Genomic DNA, 20,491 nt, shown 5'->3' with positions numbered 1-20,491 from the left:
AGCAAAATAAAAGGATCCAGAGGGTCCTAGAAATCTACAAGTAGAACAATATGATAGGCAGATTTGGGCCCAGGGGTCCCGCTCAAACTAAGGCACCAGCCAAGGACAATACAGGAGGTAAACTTTAAACCCCTTCCCAGATCTAGCCAATGGTCAGAATATTCTCCACAGTTGAGTGGAGAGTGTGATACGACTTTCTCACATACTCTGGTGCCTCACATTTGACCATGTCCCCTGGAGGGGGAGACCTGGTGGCACTCAGAGGAAGGACAGCAAGTAGCCAAGAAGAGACTTGATACCCTATGAGAATATATAGGGGGACGTAATCCCCCTCAGGAACAGTCATAGGGGAGGGGAATAATGGGAAAATGGGGGGGGAGGAATGGGAGGATACAAGGGATGGGATAAACATTGAGATGTAACAAGAATAAATTAATAAAAAAAAAAAAAAAGAAAAAAAAAAATAAATAAATAAAATAAAAATGAAATTTTTTTTCAATCTTAACTCTGTGCTTGAAATATGGCAGATATTTAACAATACTATTTCCATAAAACTGAAATGATTTTTAAAAGTACTTTAATTCATTGTTGAAAATGCAATGGTCTGAACTATGCAGAAGTTCATCATCTTATAAATGAGCTATACTTTTTCCCCCTGATATGTTATTTTCCTTTTGTCTTATGCTTATAAGGAAAGTCACTAATGATATGAGCTCAAAATCTCATATTAAGACAAAACTACATTGCCCCCGCAGAATCAACACTCCATGTGAGGGCATTTGGAACTCTGACTGTCCCTTGACCATCACAGTCTGTAATCAAAGCACAGCCAGGGAACTCCTTTTAGTTTTTGGCTTGGTACACAATTCATCTTTTGATTCACAGAGATAATTTAAAGATTATTTGATCTGAAATATAAAAATACAATGTGTAAAACCCAACTGTATCTAAGTATAGTTTTCTTGAAGAAAAATACAATGTTTTCTGGGAATGGAATTGTTTCCCAGTGGCATTTAGATTGTGGCATTCCAATAAGCTCTGGAATGCCAGATTTCTTGCCAGATCTTGAACTTGATCCATATGCAAATTAGCAAGACATGAATCCCTACTGGTCTCCAAGTCAGTTCAGGCATCCTTTCATGGATTCATCTGCTTATGTGTTGGAAATCTCACTGAAATCTATTTTGAATATAGAGCAGTATGCCAAAGGCATACTCCAGTCTTGGATCCAGACAACTGTAGATCTGAATGCCAGCAGTTTAAACTCTTTCGGACCAGTAGGTTAATATTTTAGTGTCTCAGTTTTTCTTATTCATAAATTCAAAATAATGACTACCTGAAAGGCTTATATTACGTGTTGGGTATCATAGGTTAAAAAGAGATGACACAGAAAAAACTGAAAAATGGTTCTGGACTCATTTGTATGATCTCCCGCAACAATCCTGAGGGCTCCTGGCAGCGCAACCTTTGGCAGAGCTTAATATTTTCTTCTCAGAATTCTTCCTAGGGACAGCAGACAAAAAAGCAACTCAAGGATATGTAACCTGAGTTTTTCCACTTGTTCTGGAGTCAGCACTTTTTATACCTTTGTGTGAATGCACTCAAAAGCCTCTGATGCTGCAACCTTTCCTGGCATATAATGGGAAACCATACCCCTGCACTGAAATTTGGCCAGATGTTAATTTACAGAAGTTTCATTCTCTTGTCATAAATCACCCTAATGAATAGGTAAACAAAAAATTCAAAAAGCCTAGCTCCGGACCTATCACGAGCGATTTCCACTTTCACAACCTTTGCTCCAAACTGGCATCCCATGATCTCTTTTTGTTCACCAGCAACCTTTGCCTTGTAAGTTGAGTCTTGTTTTTGCCATCTGTGTACCCTGGAAACACACACACACACACACACACACACACACCCTTAACTGGAGATATGCATCCCACAATAACTATGAGCCTCTTTTCTGGGTAAATTGGTTCTTGCCATTCTCGTCCCTTCTTTTTCCCTCCTACCCATCACCATCTTCACACCCATAGACAAAAGTCTTTAAAATTGCTTTCTTCAAGAGCCATCTTCAACTGGTGAGATGCTCCTTTCCTGTCCCATCCTTCTGATTATCCACTGGCTTCTCCATACCCACAGGCCTGACTCTAGATCTGTGGTTTGAGACCCACCTTTGCCTAGTCTAGTTAAACAGCTTGCCCCTTGGCTTTATCTGGCCTAGTTCAAGACAGGCAGCTCCTACACTGACTCAATATAAGGAAGCCCAGATCATCATGTCAGACAGATAATCAAAGATGTCCATATGCCCAGGTGAAATCACAAACACAACTACCTAGACAAAACTACCTCAGGACACAGAGTTTAAATAGAACAATCATAAAACGTGCCAAAGAACTGAAGGAATTTAAGAAGCATTAGCAAATACTTCACTGAAATCTAAGTGGATAACAATAAATGCTTGAGTATTGTGAAAGAAAAAAATACTGAATGAAAAATGATAACTTGGGATTTGAAAACTGCTTTCAATAAAAGATAGAAACATTAACGATAACACAGCAAAATGAAGATTAAATTTAAAAATGTAGTATGCCAATTAGAAAGCACATAGGAAAGCCTTTCAAACAAAATGAATCAAGTAAAAGATAGATTATCAAGATTCAACAATAGAGGATTGCAGTGAAATAAGGAAAGACTAAGAGAGGTCTGTAAAGCATATGAAAGGAGCATGTGGAATGTGTGGGGCAGTGCTTTAGTTAGGGTTTCTATTACTGCAACAAAAGACTATAATCAAAAAGCAAGTTGGGGAGGAAAGGGTTTATACTGTTGTTTATCACCAAGGGAAGTCAGGACTCAAATATGACAAGAACCTGGAGACAGGATTTGAGGCAGAGGCCATATAAATGTGCTACTTAGTGGCTTGCTCACCATGGCTTGCTCAGCCTGCTTTCATATAGAACCCAGGATCACAAGCCCAGAGATGGAACCACTCACAATGGGATGGGCCTTCCCCCATCTATCAGTAATTAAGAAAATGCTGTACAGTCAGATCTTATGGAGGCATTTTTTTCTAATAAGGTTCTCATCTTTCAGATAACTCCAGTTTGTGTATAAAATTGATACAAGACTAGCCAGCACATGTATCATCAAAATACCAAATCCTTGAATTATAGGCATATTTGGTGAGGTAAATCTCATATGAATGGCAGAGACAAGATCTTTAGCAAGATTGTAGAAGAAAACTTCCTTAAACTAAGGAAAGACATACCCATACAGACATAAGAGCAAACAGAACTTCTACTAAACAAGATGAAAAAAAAAATTACAAATCATAGTTCAAAGATTAAATATACAGAACAAAAAAATATGTGGAAGGCTACAAGAAAAACAACACAAGCCACATCTAAATGAAAAACCCATCAGAATAACAGTTGATTTATCTTTTTCTTTCTTTGTTCCTTTCTTTCTATTTTTGTTGTTGTTATTTAAAGACAGGGTCTCGTTATGTAGACCAGGTTTTTAAACTCACAGAGATCCACCTGTCTCTACCTCCTAAGTGCTGGAATTAAAAGAGTACACCATTACACCCTAATCAACAACTGATTTCTCAGTAAGAACTTTGAAAGGCTGAAGAGCCTGGAAAAATGTACTACAAGTTCAAAATGACCATGAATGCAAAACTACACTATTGTACCCAGCAAAACTATCTGGCATAGTTGAAGAAAAGAGCAAAACTTCTCATGATCCACAAGGCTAAAACAATTCATATGAAAGGACACAATGAAACAAGTAGAACCCTCAAAGCAATACTTAGAACTAAAGAGAAGAATAAACACAAACAAGCAATTCTACAAAGAAAATGAAGCTATAATTTAGTGAAATAGAAAGCACAGCTAAGAATACAAACCTTCAAAAAATGAAATCTACATATAAGTTTATATGATAACTAGATATTTATGGTCTCAATTCTCCAATGAAAAGAAATGGGTTAGCTGAATTTATTAAGAAACAAAAATCAATGTATCTGTTATCCGGAGAAATCAGCTTAAAGGATAAGTAACACCTTAAAGTTAAAAGATTGAAAAAAGGTGTGGCTGTTGTCATTCTTTCTGCATCCCTGCTGCCTTCCAATTTGCTATCACCTTCACTCCTACTTTTCTTTAACAGTCAACTCTGTTCTGTCCTACAGCTTTAGCAAACAGAAGTGTGTGGGGCCGAGGTAGGACTATAAACACCTGCTTTAGGCACTATTCCTTATACAACAAAATATTAAATATTTTTTCTTCCTCAGTGAAAAAAAGAAAAAAGAAAAATATATTTCAGGCAAATGGGTAAAAGAAGCAAGTAGCCTTTGCCAAATGATAAAATAGACATCAAAGTAATATTAATGCAAAGAAGGGACTTCATTCTGATCAAGGGGTCAATTAACCAAGAAACTGTGAATATATAAAACATTTATGCACCACGCTCTAGTGCAATTTCATAAAAAGCACGCTAATGGAATTAAAGACAGTTTAAAACAAACACAATAATAGGGAGCATTTCAACACCCTACTGTCACCAATAAATAGGTCATCTGGTCAGAAAATGAAAAGAAATTTCAGAAATAAATTACAACTTACATCAAATGGACCTAATAAATATATACAGTTTATTCTATCCAAATACTAAAGAATATACATTCTACTCAGCAGTACATAGAAGCTTTTCTAAAATAGATCTCACACACACTGTGACAAAAAGCAAATCTTAACAAATATAGAAAAACTGAAGTAACACTATGCAGCCTACCTAACTTAAAATTAACTTAAAATTAAAATTAACAGCAAACAAAACTTTAGTAGGTGCATAAACTCATGAAGATTAAACAGGTTCTTAGTGAGTTATGAATGGGTAAATAATAAACAAAGAAAGAAATTAAAATAATCTTGGAACTAAATGAAAATGAAACACAAAACAACAAAGCCTCTGGGACACATTAAAAACAGTTCTAAAAGGGAAGTGTCTAGTCATAAGTGCCTCAATTAAAAAAAAATATGAGAAAGAGTGTATACAATGCTGCAACTCAAAAATTTAGAAAAATAATAACAAATCAAACCCATACCTAGTAGTCAGCAAATAAAATACTAGTAGTAGTTGGAAAACACAAAAGAGTCTCCATTGTTTTAAATGGGATTTGGTTTTCTTTGTCTTTTTGGTTTTTCATTTGTTTGTTTTCTCTTTTTGTTTTGGATTTGGTGTGTGTGTGTGTGTGTGTGTGTGTGTTTAGAGAAACAAGAAAAGGAACATAAAGTTGTGTGAGGAGGGAGGTGGGGAGTTCCTAGGAGGAGTTGCGGGATTGGAAAATATGATCAAAATATATTGCATGATAAATGTTAATATAAATAAAAATAAATAAATAAATAAATACTCTACAAATTTATATTTTGATAATATAAACAAGATTAATAGGCAGCAACTAACTGAAAGAAAGAAATGATTCAAATTGAGATAATCAGAAATACAAGACAATGAAGAAATACAGAATATTGTAAGAGAATATTTTAAATACCTGTACTCCATTATGCTTATAAAATCTAACCAAAATGGATGAATTTCTTGATTCACCCAATCTACCAAAACACAAAGAGATCAGCAATCTAGATAGGTTCATAACATAGAAGGAGATTGAAACCACAGTAAAACATCTTTCCATTAAAAACTTTTCAGGGATAGATGGAATCATAACAGAATTATACCAGGCTTTCATGGACTATCTTAAACCAATCCTTCTATAATCATCATCATCATCATCATCATCATCATCAGCATCATCATCATCATCACTAGATATAGAAGGATCACTTCCAAATTCTTTCTATGAAGCCTGTATTACTCTAATGTTGAAACAAAGTAATGAAACAACAACAACAACAAGAAAACCCAAAACTACAGACCTATACAACAAGCACTCTGAGAAAGAAATCATGCACACACCCTCAATATCAGTACCATAAAAACCATTAATATATCTCAGAATAAACTTAATCAATGAAGTGGAAGTTCTCTATAATAAATATCTTATTCTCTGAAGAAAGAGATTAAACCAAATACTGGAAGTGAAAACATATCTATGTTTACAGACAGGTAAGAGTAATTTCATGAAATCATCATCCTATCAAAAGCAGTTTATAAATTCTATGCAATCCTAATCCAAATACCCATAATATTCTTGGCAGAAGTTTAAAAAAATACAGGCTAAGATTCATATGGAACCAGAAAAGAACCCAGATTCCTAAAGCAATTCTGAACAAAAAGTAATATTGTAAGGATTGCCATTCCAAACTTCAAGATATATATAGAGAGTTGTAGTAATAAAAACAATATGGTACTAGAAAAAACAAAACAAAACATGTAGATCAATGAAATAAAATACAAGACCCAAACATTAGTATACATAATTATGACCATCTGATATTTAACAAAAGACTACAAACAATACACACTAGACAAAGGATAGCATCATCAACAAATGGTTCTGGGAAAAGTAGAAATCCCCAGGCAGAAGAATGAAGTTAGATTTATGTGTATCACCCTGAAAAAACTTAACTTCAAGTTGTTCAAAGACCTCAATTTGATATCTGAAATTGTAAAACTCCTAGAAGAAAATATTGGCACTCTACTACAAGACAGCTACAGAAAAGGATTTTTGAATAGATCTCCATTTATTCAGAAATTTTAAAAATATTGATGAGTGAGTGACACCTTATAAAATTGAAAAACTTCTGTACAGCTAATTATAGAAAAAAAATCAAGGGAGTCAAGAAGAAGCTGACAGATTGGGAGATAATCTTTGCCAGCTACACATCTAAAAGAGAATCAATATCCAGAATATACAAAGACTAAAAAAATAATGAGTCAAGGAAAGAAATGACCCAATTTAAAAAATGGCCTAGAGATCTAAACACAGAGTTCTCAGTACAAGAAATAAAAATGGCTAAGAAATATCCCTCAAAGTGTCTCAAGCTTAGCATTTAGAGAGATGCAAATTGAAACAACTTTGAGGTTTCATCTCATCGCAATCAGAATGGCTAAGCTTGGCCAATCAACTAACAACAGCTTTTGGTGAGGCTGTGGGGAAAAGCCCTCATTCATTATTGGTGGGAATGCAAATTGGTGAAGGTTCTCTGAGAATCAATATGGAGAATCACAAAACAAAACAAAGTCTTAAAGATTCAGCTACACCTCTCCTTGGCACATGTCCAAAGGAGTTGATACCCTACTCCACGTATACTTACTTAGCAATGTTCACTGTGGCCCTATTTATGAAAGCTAGGAAATTAAAACAACCTAATTGTCCTTCAGTGGATGAATGGAATAATGGGAATTAGGTGCATTTGTACTATGGAATACTATACAACTGTATAGGAAAATGAAGTCATGAAATTTAAAGATAAATAGATGGACTTGGGGAAGATTATATTGAATAAGGTCACCCAGTTCCAAACAGAAAGTCATCACAAGTTTCTTCTCATTTGATGTCCCTAGCTCCAAATCTTCAGAAGTGAGTATGCAACAGGGAAATCAGGAAAGCATAATGGGACCACAAGGTAGCAGGGGGTTGAGATGGGGATAGCAATAGATGGGTAAGATAAAACTCAAAACAGAAAACTAGGGTGGAGGGCTCCAGCCAGGAAGGGAAGCAGAAGGTCATTACAGAAGCAGAAGAATGATTGGAGATAAATAATACCAAGGTTGTTTGATAAAGCCTGGTGAAGCCTTATTATTTTTACTTGCCTGAAATTATACACAATATACACACACATATATATATACTTGGGTTGACAATGTTTCCACAAAAACTATAGACTGACAAAAACTCACAGTATCAGGTATGAGAAATCTCCCTTTGAGTGGTTGGTCAGGGTGGTGCAAGAGATTCTCAATACAATATAGATTACTGTTGTTGCCCTTGGTGCCTTTGACTAAAAGTCAGCCCCTATTGCCGGAGACTCTGCACACTTAGGACACTGGACTCAGATTATTTTTATTTAAGCTGGATCTGACCTGAAAGCCTCCTTCCTGTTTTATAACTTCCATGCCAGAAAACACTATGAATGTTTTAGTAAGGTTTTTAATGCTGTGGTAAAGCCATGATCAGAAGCAATGTGGGGAGAAAAGGATTTATTTCCCTTACACTTCGGGGTAAGAATCAATCACTGAGGGAAGAAAGGGAAATAACTCAAGCAAACCATGAACCTAGAAGCAGAAACTCAAGGAGAGCCATGGAATAGCAGGGTTTACTGGCTTGCTCCTCATGGCTTTCTGAGCCTACTGTCTTATAGCATCCAGGACCCTGAGGCCAGAGGTGGCATCACCCACGGTGAGCTAGGTCTTTTCTTGTTCATCATCAATCAAGAAAATGCTCAACAGGCTTTTCAACAGGCCAATCAGATGGGGCATGTTCACAATTGAGGGTCCCTTTTCCTAAATGGTTCTAGGTTGCTTCAAGTTTGACCGAAAACTAACCAATACAAGAGGGAAACAATTAATAGTCTCATAGAACTGCAACACTCAGGAATGATAACAATGACCAGCAGGATGGACGAGTTTATCTGTAAAGGGGCAACAACAACTATTTGTTGAACATAAAAGTTCACTCAATAGAAGGGAAATCATGCACACTATTAAAAACCTAGCCAAGTTCCGAGAGCTGGTGAGGTCATGAATCTTAAAAAAGAGTCTACCACTACCACTTAATTCCTAACTACATTCTAGAATTTATTTTTATATCCACAGACTAATGTAGCTATGATTCCTCATTCAAAACAAAACAAAACATCTCTTTAAAGCAAATGGAGTCCATCACAGAAAATCACAATTGGACCCAATGCAGAGATCAAGGATGGTGGAAAGTCCAGCCCCAGTGGCTACATCCTAAAGGTTCCTGCATCTATTGCTCATTGGGGAACATTGGGTAAGAGCTGGCACAACGATTGCAAGATGCAAAATACCAGAATGTACATTGTGAAACAGTTGCTCATAGAAGTGGGATAAACAAAGCTTGAACAATGGCGGTATCAATATGCATACTACCTGAGGAGGAAATTTTCACAGAGCCCCTCCCTTGTATAAAGAACTTCAGGCAAGTAATGCCTGTGGGAGAGAGGGACAATTAATTTTTCCCAGGGACGGAGCCCCTTATTGGCTATCCAATATAAAGTGGTCAGCCCTGAAACCATATATATGCAGTTAAAAACAGACTCAGCAGGTTGAATATACTTATGCATTCATATACATACATGTAACAATAATAATAAAAGAAAAGAGCCTGTCAGTTGAGAATGTGGATGGGAACTATGGAAGAAGTGGGAGTGGAGACTTGGGAGGGGCTGGAGGGAAGAAAGGGAAGGGGGAAAGTGATGTAATTGTATTTTAATTAAAAACGTCTTTTAAAGATTCAGGCACAAGCTAGAGGCGGATATCTGCCTCTAGGGGGTGCTAATCTACCTCTCACAGGCATGGGTTTTAGAACCTCAAGATGGAAAGAGGGAATCCTGGAAATAATTAATTAGATTTTAAACTGTGATGCTAATAGTGCTTACTTCTGATTCAACCGTTACAGAATATATGTGCCACCTGAGGTCATGAGAGAAGCTCACACCTACCTACCTCAACGAGCGCAGATAAAGGACATACAAACGTGTGAGAGTACTTGGAAACACACATAAACACCACCACCACCACCACCACCAGTAGCAGTATGACGGCAGCAATAGTAGCAATAGCACCAGCACCAGCAGCTTACACATATATTTGCAAGGCCAGAAACACTTATTTCCCAAGGGAGGGAGCAGTCAATAAAAATACAAAGCATCACGCTTCCTCCTCCAACTTGACCACAGTAAATAGTCACCAAAATTCCAAGATTTGTAACCCAAGACCCAGGTGCCTGCGGGACCTCTTTGCTAGTCCCACGAACATTTTTCTTTCTCTGAATCATAGATTTCACTTGTTTCTTTTGATGTAGCTCCATTTCAACACAACGTGCACCCCATCCGTCAAGGCTGGAGCCCAAGGTTTCTAGGAAACTTGGGGAAGTCCACTACCACACTCAGAGGGACAACAGGGCACAAAAAGCAGGTTTCCCCAAACGGACTGGACGCGGGAAACAAGAACGGAATCCCGGCTGGAGGAATCCTTTTTCACGTGGTGGATGAGAAAGAAGACAAGGAGATAGCCTGCAAGGGTCCCCATTGGCTCCATGGCTTTTATGTCCAAAAGAACCAACGCTGCGACAAGCAAGTGACACTTACCTACAGCCTCAGCCTAGGAGTAAAGCGAAGTGAGCACAAGGAACACGTCAGGGTAGGGGGCCGAGGCAAGGAAAATGCACAGCAGACGACTACAGAGGGCCAAAGCCCCTGCCTTGAGGACTGAAGCAAATCCCGCATTCCAGCCGGGCTTCTCGGCTGAGACGGGTTTCCTACCAGCACATGCCCACCCTCAGAGCCCCCACATTTACTCCTGTAACTTGCGAATACCGCACGTCCCCGCAGCCTCCCCCGGTGCCACCGCACCTGGATATGGCAGGAGACCTCCGAGTCGTCCAGTAGTCGAATGGTGCATTTCATCTCTTGGTTGAGCGATTTGATGCTGGAGCTCCGAAAGTGAATCATTTTCATAGTCCTCCTGCCTCTCGGCGCACAGTGACAAGAAGCAAACATACACAGCAGCACCCGGGAGCGAGCTGTAGGAAGCGCGGGGCCCGCGCGGCCCTGGTCCACGCGGACATTCACACACTCTCAATACAGTCCCGGCTCCGGGTGTAGCTCCGCCGGGAGACGGCAGCAGCGCAGGGCGCCTGCGGCCACCAGGGGCGAGTGGCGAGGAGCACCGGTCCCTCCCTCTCCTCTTCACACGCTCCAATCCCCGCCTCCTTCCGTAGCTAGCTCGGAGGGCACCTCCCTTGGCTAGGGCTTGAGGTTGAAGGAGGTTGGAGCCGGCAACCCAGCGAGGGTATCGGGTTGCCCGAGGCGGAGGACCGACTGGATCCTGATGTCCAGCAGCTCTGACAGGGGCCTCCTCCACCGCCGCTGCTGCGTCAGGCTAGGCCCCTCCGCCTTTCTCCGGCTAGCCGCCTCCTTCCTCCTCCCATCGTGGTTGTTAGATAGTCTCTGCCCTGTTCCCCTGGGACACAAAGGCGCCGGCATTGTGAACTCAGGGATCCCATGGGCCAACAAAGAGTGGAGAAAAACCCACACCCCTCAAGGGGAATTCCGCTGTTGGAGAGAGAACTGATGGCCTGGTGGGTATTCTCAAACAATGACACAAGCATTGCCTATACACAGGGCCATAGTGATAGACTCGGATGTTCCTGGAAAATTTAAAGTTGCCGGCTCAGTTAATATTAGCTGATATTAGCCCCTTCTTCCTTCCATAGGAAGGAATTGTTTTTTTTAAGTAGGTGATCTCTGATGATGAAATCCCTTTAGACCCCAAGCTAAGAGTCCTATTCTGCACCACGCCCTTTTGACAGCCTCCCTCACTTCCAACAGCAAAGGAATTTAGTAAGAGTCTAATGACAAAGAAGTCTCCCATCATATTTCAGTCTTCTCTCTGGGTGCTGGAAACCCTGGAATTCCTTGCTGCTCTCTAGCAATTCATTTCCATCCCAAGGTGCTCCTGTCCCTGTGAAATGCTCTAGGTTCAAGGGGTGGCAGAGAGGCTGCAGCCTTGCAGGTGGGTGGAGTTTCGAGGGGGAGGGTGGGGTGTTAGAAAATACGAAGTAAATGAAAGGTGCATTGTTCTGCTGTTTCTTTTTCTTTCTTTTTTTTAAAGCCATCTCAAAGACAAGACATTATTTTTACACTTTTTAAAATTAATTCATTCATTTTACATCTCAATAATTATCCCATCCCTTGTATCCTCCCATTCCTCCCTCCCTCCTGCTTTCCCCCTATTCCCCTCCCCTATGACTGTGACTGATTTCAGTGAGGAAAGAATGGTTGTTAGAGGGGAGACCTGTTGTTAACTGTCAATTCTTTAACGGGTTGCCACACATACAGAATCATCCAAGGGGACAGATACCCTGTGCTATGGAGAAAAGGAGTCCCAGAAGGGACAGGTTGTGGCCTGTGTTGCATTTGCCACTCTCCCTCTGTCTACTCCTTACTCCTTCTGCTCTTTCAGCAGGATAATCACCCTACAGTCAGGAATCTGCTCGTCAGTTCTCTCAACTGCACAGGTATCAATCTAAGACAACCTAGTGCCCCTTGTCTGAAATCTCCTGAAGATGCAGGAGAATGGAGAGTGTGAGGCCAGCCAGGATTGCTTCCTGAGACTGTACCAAATTAAAAAAAGAAAGAAAGAAAGAAAAGAAAATAGAAAGAGAATGTAGAGGAACTTTAGCTCAGAACATGGCTACTCTGGCTGGAACACAGACGTGTCTTTAGTCCCATGAGACAGAGGCAAGCAGATTTCTGAGGCCAAGGTCAGCCTGGTATTGAGCAAGCTTCAGGTAAAGAAAAGCTTAGATGCAGGCACAGTGGTGGTACAGGACTTTAATCTCAGCATCCAGGAGACAAAGGTATGCAGATCTCTGCTATTCAGGAAGCTTAGTTGAGCAAGTGAGTTGAGAGGCAGCGCAGGGGAGTTGAGTTCATAGCAGTTCAGGTCAGAGGCAGTTTTATTGTCCAATCCTCATACTTGCCTTTGTGCTAGTTCTGCTCTGTATATGCAAGTCTCCTTGGCAGATATCCCATAACTCTGGCATGTCCAAAATCTTGGGGTCTCCAAAGCAATCCAGACTTCACTTTCACAGCTTCACATAACAACCTCTCACATGGAGGGATCCCACAGCCACAGGCTTGGCCTCAGTGGTTCTCCATAACCATGGAAGAAGATTCCATGGTCTCTGAACTGGTATAATCTTCATGACTCTGAGGCCAGCACCACATGGATGACACAGTCAAATTTGGCTAACAACTTGAAGTGCTTCCTGCACCATTGAATCACATTTGCAGATGGTTTGATTTGTTTCGTGTTGTTTTAGAAACAGAATATTCCTTAGGCCTTTTCCTTTTAGAAGTTGGAATTTTAGCTAGGTAATATCTTTTCTCTTTCAGTACTAGTCTTGGTTCACAACATTAAATTTCCTGGTGCTCTTTTTATCTTCAAGCAGTAAATTGTGCATTTATTTTTGCCCTACTTGCATAAGAGTGATTACTAATAACCATGCGATAGAATCAATATCATGTTGTCTTGGCATCTCTTCCAACAAGAAAATTAGTCCAATAATTTTCAATTTTGTCTCAGGTAAATTCCTATGACAGAGAAAGCAGATATATATATATTTGCCAAAATACATAACATTCTCCAGCCAGTACTAATATTCTTCTCTTCTGAAACGTCTTAACCTGGGCCTCCATAGTCTGATTAGCTATCAGCACTACTGTCTTCCAGGCTCCTATTAGGATGAATTATTAAGCTCTTTCTACAACATTCAACTGCTTGTATAATCTAAAATCCCAACATCTTCCACATTTCTTGAAAAAAAAAAAGCATAGTTTATTTACAGCAATAGCCTACTCCCTGGTCCCACTCTTTGTCTTAGTTTTCTGTTTCTGTGTTAAATCACTATGAATAAGTCAACTTATAAAATAAAGAATTTAATTGCGCTGAGAGTTTCATCTGGCCAGAGTGTACAATGGCACAGTGAAGTCATGGTGGCAGGAGCAGCTGAAAGTTCATGTCTCTAAAAAACAAATGGAAGGCATTGGGAGTGTTGGGAGGCTTTTCAAACCTTAAAACTTTCCCAGGTTACATGCTTCCTCAAGCAAGGCCACAACCCATAAACCTTCTCAAACAGTAGGAACTCGACCAAGTTTTCAAATCTGTGAGCCTATGGAAGCCATTCTTATGCAAACTACCAAACTGAGAAACATAATATACACTCCAAAGGAGGACAGTATATGCTTTCAAACAAAACACAATCTACCATCCCTATCTGCTATCACTACCAGCACTCACACTTCTGGATTCTACTCTGCCCCAATATTTTATCCCCATGTGGTCTTATGAATATTCTAAGTATTTCTCATAGTAACTACTCTTTATTAGAACACAAGAAAGCAAATGGGGGGGGCATATTGGCAAGTGTTTTGGTGGGTAAAGAGATTAGTCATGCAAGCCTAGCCTGGGGCAGGTGGATCCTAAAAGGCACATGAAGATGTAAGGACAGAATGGCTCCACAAAAATTTGCACTGATCTCTAAACATATGCCAAGCAAGCACTCATATACATATATTTCATACATACTCACAAATGATGATGATGATGTTGAAATTTAAAAAGTAAATGAGTGGATGGAATTAAGTTGTTCTGGTGTAGGGAAGGAATAAGAGATGAAAGCAGACACTCAAAGATTTCTGCACTAACATTTAGGAAGTACTAATAGAATGATGGCAACTTCAGCAGGTGTCTTCCACCACATGGTGGAGTAACCATAAATTTTATTGAGAGTGTTTATAGGGTTAACATTTGCAAATAGATTATAAGTTAAGTTGCCTTTGAAGAAGCACAAATTGTTGAAGAAGAAAATAAATGCCAGAGGTAAAAATCTGAGAAGTTGATGACAAAAACTACCTGATTGAGTAGTTGAGGTGTTTTTGCAAAAGTGTTTGTAGAGGGGAGACCACTCATTAGATAAAGATCAGAAAATGATGGTGATCCTCTATTGGGAAATCTTCACAAGAGCAAGATGTCCAAATTGTCTATCTTAGAATGTTGTGTCCTGACACCATTGAACAGCGTCCCAGCATCCATTGACCCCCACCTGTGACTTGGAGTCCTCTAATTTGCATGAGCCTGATTTTCATAGCTCTTGTTTAGATGTCATAGATTTTATAATTGGAAATTGTGCACACAGTAGCTTATAGCAAACTATGGTAAATGTATACAGACCAATATAGACTATAAAGTTTTTCATGGCTTGAATTATATACAGGAAACTGCAGAGACTCATCCTAGCCACTGGGGGACTTGTTTCACATGGAGATTCTAGCTCACTGCCTCATAGTGTAGATAATGAGTAGTCAAATTACCACCTAACTTATAGCTATTTCGCCATACCATACTTTTAATGAAAATTATGAACTCACTTTGCTTTTTACAATGATTGTAGAATAAGTAGGTTGCAGGAAGTGTGTATAAATTGAGAAAAGATAAAAGTGGGGTTGTTCTCTTTATGGAGATGGCTTTAAATATGGCACAAAAGCCACTGGGCAAAATGTCCTCATTTCTACCACAGACAGAATTCTGCCGAAAAAAGGGCAAGCTTGGATGAAGGCAGAGTCGACGGCAAAACTCTGCCAAGACAGGGTAAGCAAGTCCACAACAGCTCCTGCCTCACAATAATGTCTGTCATATATATTGGACCAGAAGGCTGAAGAAGATGCTCCAACATAATAGAGAGTTTTGGGTGACTACTCAGGTAGAAAACTCTTTGTCATCTTCTCATTTGGAAAGCTACTAACCTGCACTCTCAGCACATTCGGGTAATCAAGTTTATTCCTTCTCAAGTCTCTGATGGAGTGGAAGACCAGGTAGCTTAGTTTTCCAATGAAGCTTAGTTGTTTAGGGATTAAGATGTTTTTAGGTTTAGATAGATGCTTTAAGTTGATAATGACAAGATGTGATGGAGATTGATTTACATTCAGAATTTTAGATTCACCAAGATAGGAAAGATATTTTCTTAAGGCTGTCAAATATAAATAACCAAACACTAAGAATGTAACATTTATAAAGTTTCTGATTGTGTCATGGTTCTTCTTGCTATAGGTAGTTTATTATATATATGTGGAATAAAATAAATGTATATATAAAAAAGTGAGGTTGTTGAGCATACAGATTTTGTACACTGTAGATTGTCCAACTACTTGCTTGTCATTTACTGTAGCTACTGTCCTTCCCCCAGGTGATTGAGTGATCTCTGTTATTTATAGACAATGACAGACATAATAAAAGTTAGGAATTGACAGAAATTCATGGACAGCACTTATGATTTCATTTTTGATATCTGGAATATATTTTGATACTGGAAAACACCATTACCCTGAAAATAATGCTTGGTAAATAATTACAGAAAGAGGTGTAGGATAAGTACTCTTAAAATGGGAACAAAATGAAATTAGGTAAATGAAGAACTATAATAGGAATATAGGAGTCTCAAAGAAATGTAAAATTGAGCCCCAAATTACATGGTCACCTAATATGATAGGCAGATAATATAAAAAGCCAGGATCTCAACCTGGATGAGGTAATGCACACCTATAGTGCTAGCACATGGGAACAAGAATTGCTCTATCATCCATATTGTGCTGAGGCAAGAGTGTTCCAAATTGAAAGCCAACCCTAGGTTGTATATTGAGACTAGGTTTAGAGCACTGGATGTAACTCTGTTGCTTAGTGGTAGTGTGCTTAATCAGCATGTGTGCAACATTGGGTTTGGATCCCCAGCACTGAAAACAAAGAATAAACACAAACACAAAAAAGGATGCTGAAGATGCAGAGATCATGACTTGGAGATGAGCCTGGGTTGTACCAGGACTGGTTTCATCAAGTCCCACTAAGAATGGCTCAGGCAAAGAAAACAACTGACAAAATACCCTGGTAAGGATGAGCTAAAAGAAGAACACTTACTCACTGTTAGTGGGATTGATAATTGGTGCATCTACTCTGGAAATTGGTGTAGAGAAAGCTAAAAAAATATTTACCATATTCCCAGCTGTACCACTCTTTGATACCCAAAGGACTTGCCATTCTACTTCACAGATAATTGTTTGGCCATGATCTTTGCTATCCTATTCACAATATATAGAAAACAGAAACACTCTAAATGTTCTTCGATGATGAATGGACAATGAGAATGTTGTGCATATACAATGGAATTCTGTGCAGCTGCAAAGAAAAATGAAAGTAAGAAATCTGTAAGTAAGTTAGTAGAACTTGGAAAGAATATACAGAAGGAAGGAGGTAATCCAGACCTAGAAAGACAAGTGCTTCATATTCTGCCTTATGTGTTGGACCTGTCTTTGAATCTCTAGATATATGTATGTACCCTTGTCACCACAGAAACCAGAAAAATAAGAAGAGAACATAGTGATGGGGTACACAGGGAGGAGCTTGAGAGAAAGACCTAGAAAAATATAGGTTCTTAAGAAGGGAATGGAAAGGTGGGGAAAATTTTGCTAGGAAGGGTGAGAGAGGCCAAAACAGAAGGTGAGGAGGTAAATGTTAGAGAATAACAAAGAATAGGGGGAGGAAATATTGTAAAAGCCGGAGGACTAGAACATCTGCTGTAGGATAGTGCCTTCTATATATGACAAGAAGTAAACCTATGAAATCTCAAAAATATAGTTACCTAAATAAGATCTTCACAGCGACAATACCATGTGATACGATGGTGTATGTGTGAGAAATATCACAAGACCATACCTTTAGATGAATAGCTACAGGCAATTTGTGGCTTTTGAGAAATGCAGACTCGGTCATCTCTGTAGACAACGCCCCCAATAGTCTATCCAAAGGGTCAGCCTTAAACACATACCCAAAGAACAACACTAAATGAACTCAGTAGAACACACACACACACACACACACACACACACACACACACACACACACACACACACACACACACACAGGGGCGCTTATGCTTGCGCTTGCTATCCATGGCTCACTCAACCTGCTTTCATATTCAAACTAGGGCCACTTGCCTAGGAGTAGTACTGCCTGTAGTGGGTAAATAAGAAAATGCCTCACAGAATTTCTTACAGATAATCTGATGGGGGTATTGTTTCAACGGATATTGCTTTTCCCAGATCATTCTAGCTTATGTCAAGGTAACAAAAATTTACCCGTAACATCCGAGTCCTTCCAAGTTTATACTATTGAATCTGAACACTAGGAAGAACAGAGATATTGTGTTTAGGTTAGAGATGAGGGCTTGTATCTACTTCCCCTCTCAGAACTGAAACCCAATCTGGCTTGAATTTGTGAAGGTCCTGTCTATGCATGCTACCACAGTACTCTGAGTCATATGTGCATCAGGCCTGTTGTGTTTAGACAGACTTATCTTTCTTGGTGTTGTGCTTGCCTACTGGCTCTTTCTGTCTCGTCTTCCACAGAATTCTGTGATCCTGTAAGGGATTTGATTGCAATATCCATTTATCCCATTTAGTATTGACTTTTCCAAGTTCTTTTACTTTATACATTATTCAGTGTGGGTCTCTCTATTTTTTTCCATCTACTGTAAGAGGGAGCTTCTCTGATGATGGTTGAAGATGGTTATGAGTATAGCAGAATGTACTTAGAATTGTTTTATTGCCAACTTGATGCAGCAAAACAGTAATATTTGATTTTCCTATAGATTTATGGTCTATCTAATCTCAGCTTCTTAGACATCTGAGCAATGTTCGGCATGAGTTCTCTATTTACTCTGTACCCTGCTTTTTGACTATATTTTATTTTTAAATTTTTTTTATTTTAAATTTTTATTTTTTACCTGTACATTTATATTATCACACACATATAAAATAAACTAGATACTGCAAGAAGAATGATGAAACAATCAGGAATTATATTAATGTTACATTCATAGTGTTTTGGTTATTTGTATTTGGCAACCTTGAAGAAAACATTCTCAAGCCTCTAATGGGGTTGAAGGCCAAATAGTTTAGTTTCAAAATTAAGCTTAGTTGTTTAGGGCTTAAGATGTTTTAGGTCTATATAGATGTTTTAAGTTGACAGAGATGAGATATGATAGATATGGCTTTACATTAATAATTTTAGACTCATCAAAATATTTTTTACTTTTTATTTTTAATTTTTTAATTAATTTATCCAGATTACATTCTGATTATTATACCCTCACTTGTGTCTTCCCATTTCCCCTTCACTCCCTCTTTCACCCTATTCTTCTTTCCTAGACCTGTGAGAGAAAGGGACCTCCTTATCATATGATCACAGCCTATCAGGCCTGGTCTGGATATCCTGCTTCCCCTTCCTCTCAGTGCCACCAGGCCTCCCCACCAAGGGGAAGGGGTCAAAAGGGGGAACCAGAGTTCATGTCAGAGAAAATACCTGCTCTCTCACAACCATGGAGAATGAGCTTCCCATTGGCTAGATCTGAATAGGGGGTCTAGGTTTACTTTTACATTGTCCTTGCTTGGTACAACAGTTTGTGCAGACCCCCTGGGTCCAGATCCACCATCCTCGACGGTCTCCTTGTGAGGATGCTGGGACCTCTGGGTCCTTCTACCTCCCTATTATTCCACACCCTTCTCACCTGGTGTCCAATAGAGAGTCCTAACATCTGTCCCGATACCCCGATGAGTGAAGACTCTCAGAAGACATCCATGTTGGGCTAATATCCAATTATAAGTGAGTATATACCATGTGTATCTTTCTGAGTCTTTCTGAGTCATCACTCAGGATGATGAATTTTAGTTCCATTCATTTGCCTGCAAATTTCAAGATTTCCTTATTTTTAATAGCTGAGTAGTATTCCATTGTGTTAATGTACCACAGTTTCTTTATCCTCTCTTCCACTGAGGGACATCTAAATTGTTTACAGATTCTGGCTATTACAAATAAGACTGCTATGAACATAGTTGAGCAAATATCCTTGTCATATGCCAGAGCATCTTTTGGGTATATGCCAAGGAGTGGAATAGCTGGGTCTTGAGGTAGCCCTATTCCCAGTTTCCTGAGAAAGTGCAGGATTGATTTCCAAAGTGGTTTTATAAGTTTGTAATCCCACCAGAAACGAAGGAGTGTGCCCCCTTTTCCACATCCTCACCAGCATGTCTGTCACTTAAGTTCTTGATCTTAGCCATTCTGCTGGGTGTAAGATGGAATCTCAGAGTTGTTTTGATTTGCATTTCTCTGATGACTAAGGGTGTTCAGCATTTCTTTAAGTGTTTCTCAGCCATTCGATATTCCTCTGTTGAGAATTCTCTGTTTAATTCTGAGTACCATTTCTTAATTTTGTTATTTGGTTGGGGGTATTTAATTTCTTGAGCTCTTTATATCTTTTGTATATTAGCCCTTGGTCAGATGTAGGGTTGGTGAAGATCTTTTCCCAGTTTGTAGGCTGTTGCATTGTTCTGTTGACAGTGTCCTTTACTTTACAGAAACTTTTCAGTTCCAAGAGGTTCCATTTATTAATTACTGACTTTGGGGTCTGGGCTGTTGATCTTCTGTTCAGGAGACTGTCTCCTGTGCCAATGAGTTCAAGACTCTTCTCCACTTTTTCTTATAACAGATTTAGTGCATCTGGTTTTATGTTGAAGTCTTTAATCCACATGGACTTGTGTTTTGTGCATGGTGATAAATATGGATCTACTTGCATTTTTTTTACATGCAGACATCAAGTTAGACCAGCACCATTTGTTGAAGATATTACCCTTTCTTCATTATATAGATTTGGCTTCTTTGAAAAAAATTAAGT

The 20,491-nt window shown here is 39.1% G+C and overlaps 1 protein-coding gene across 1 annotated transcript in view; it reads right to left on the bottom strand.

Annotated features, from left to right (window-relative positions):
• Nucleotides 1–10,798, bottom strand: part of Frmd3 (FERM domain containing 3) — a 199,413-nt gene extending 188,615 nt beyond the window's left edge. The window contains exon 1 of the mRNA XM_051163409.1: nt 10,560–10,798. Within this exon, the coding sequence (XP_051019366.1) occupies nt 10,560–10,706 (147 nt within the window). The 5' untranslated portion in view covers nt 10,707–10,798. The remainder of the gene's footprint in view (nt 1–10,559) is intronic.
• Nucleotides 10,799–20,491: the final 9,693 nt, after the last annotated feature.

Source organism: Acomys russatus, chromosome 2, assembly GCF_903995435.1.
Source record: "Acomys russatus chromosome 2, mAcoRus1.1, whole genome shotgun sequence".
NCBI lineage: Eukaryota > Metazoa > Chordata > Mammalia > Rodentia > Muridae > Acomys > Acomys russatus.
The sequence above is the reverse complement of the archived record's forward strand: the minus strand, read 5'-3'. Positions and strand labels throughout refer to the sequence as shown.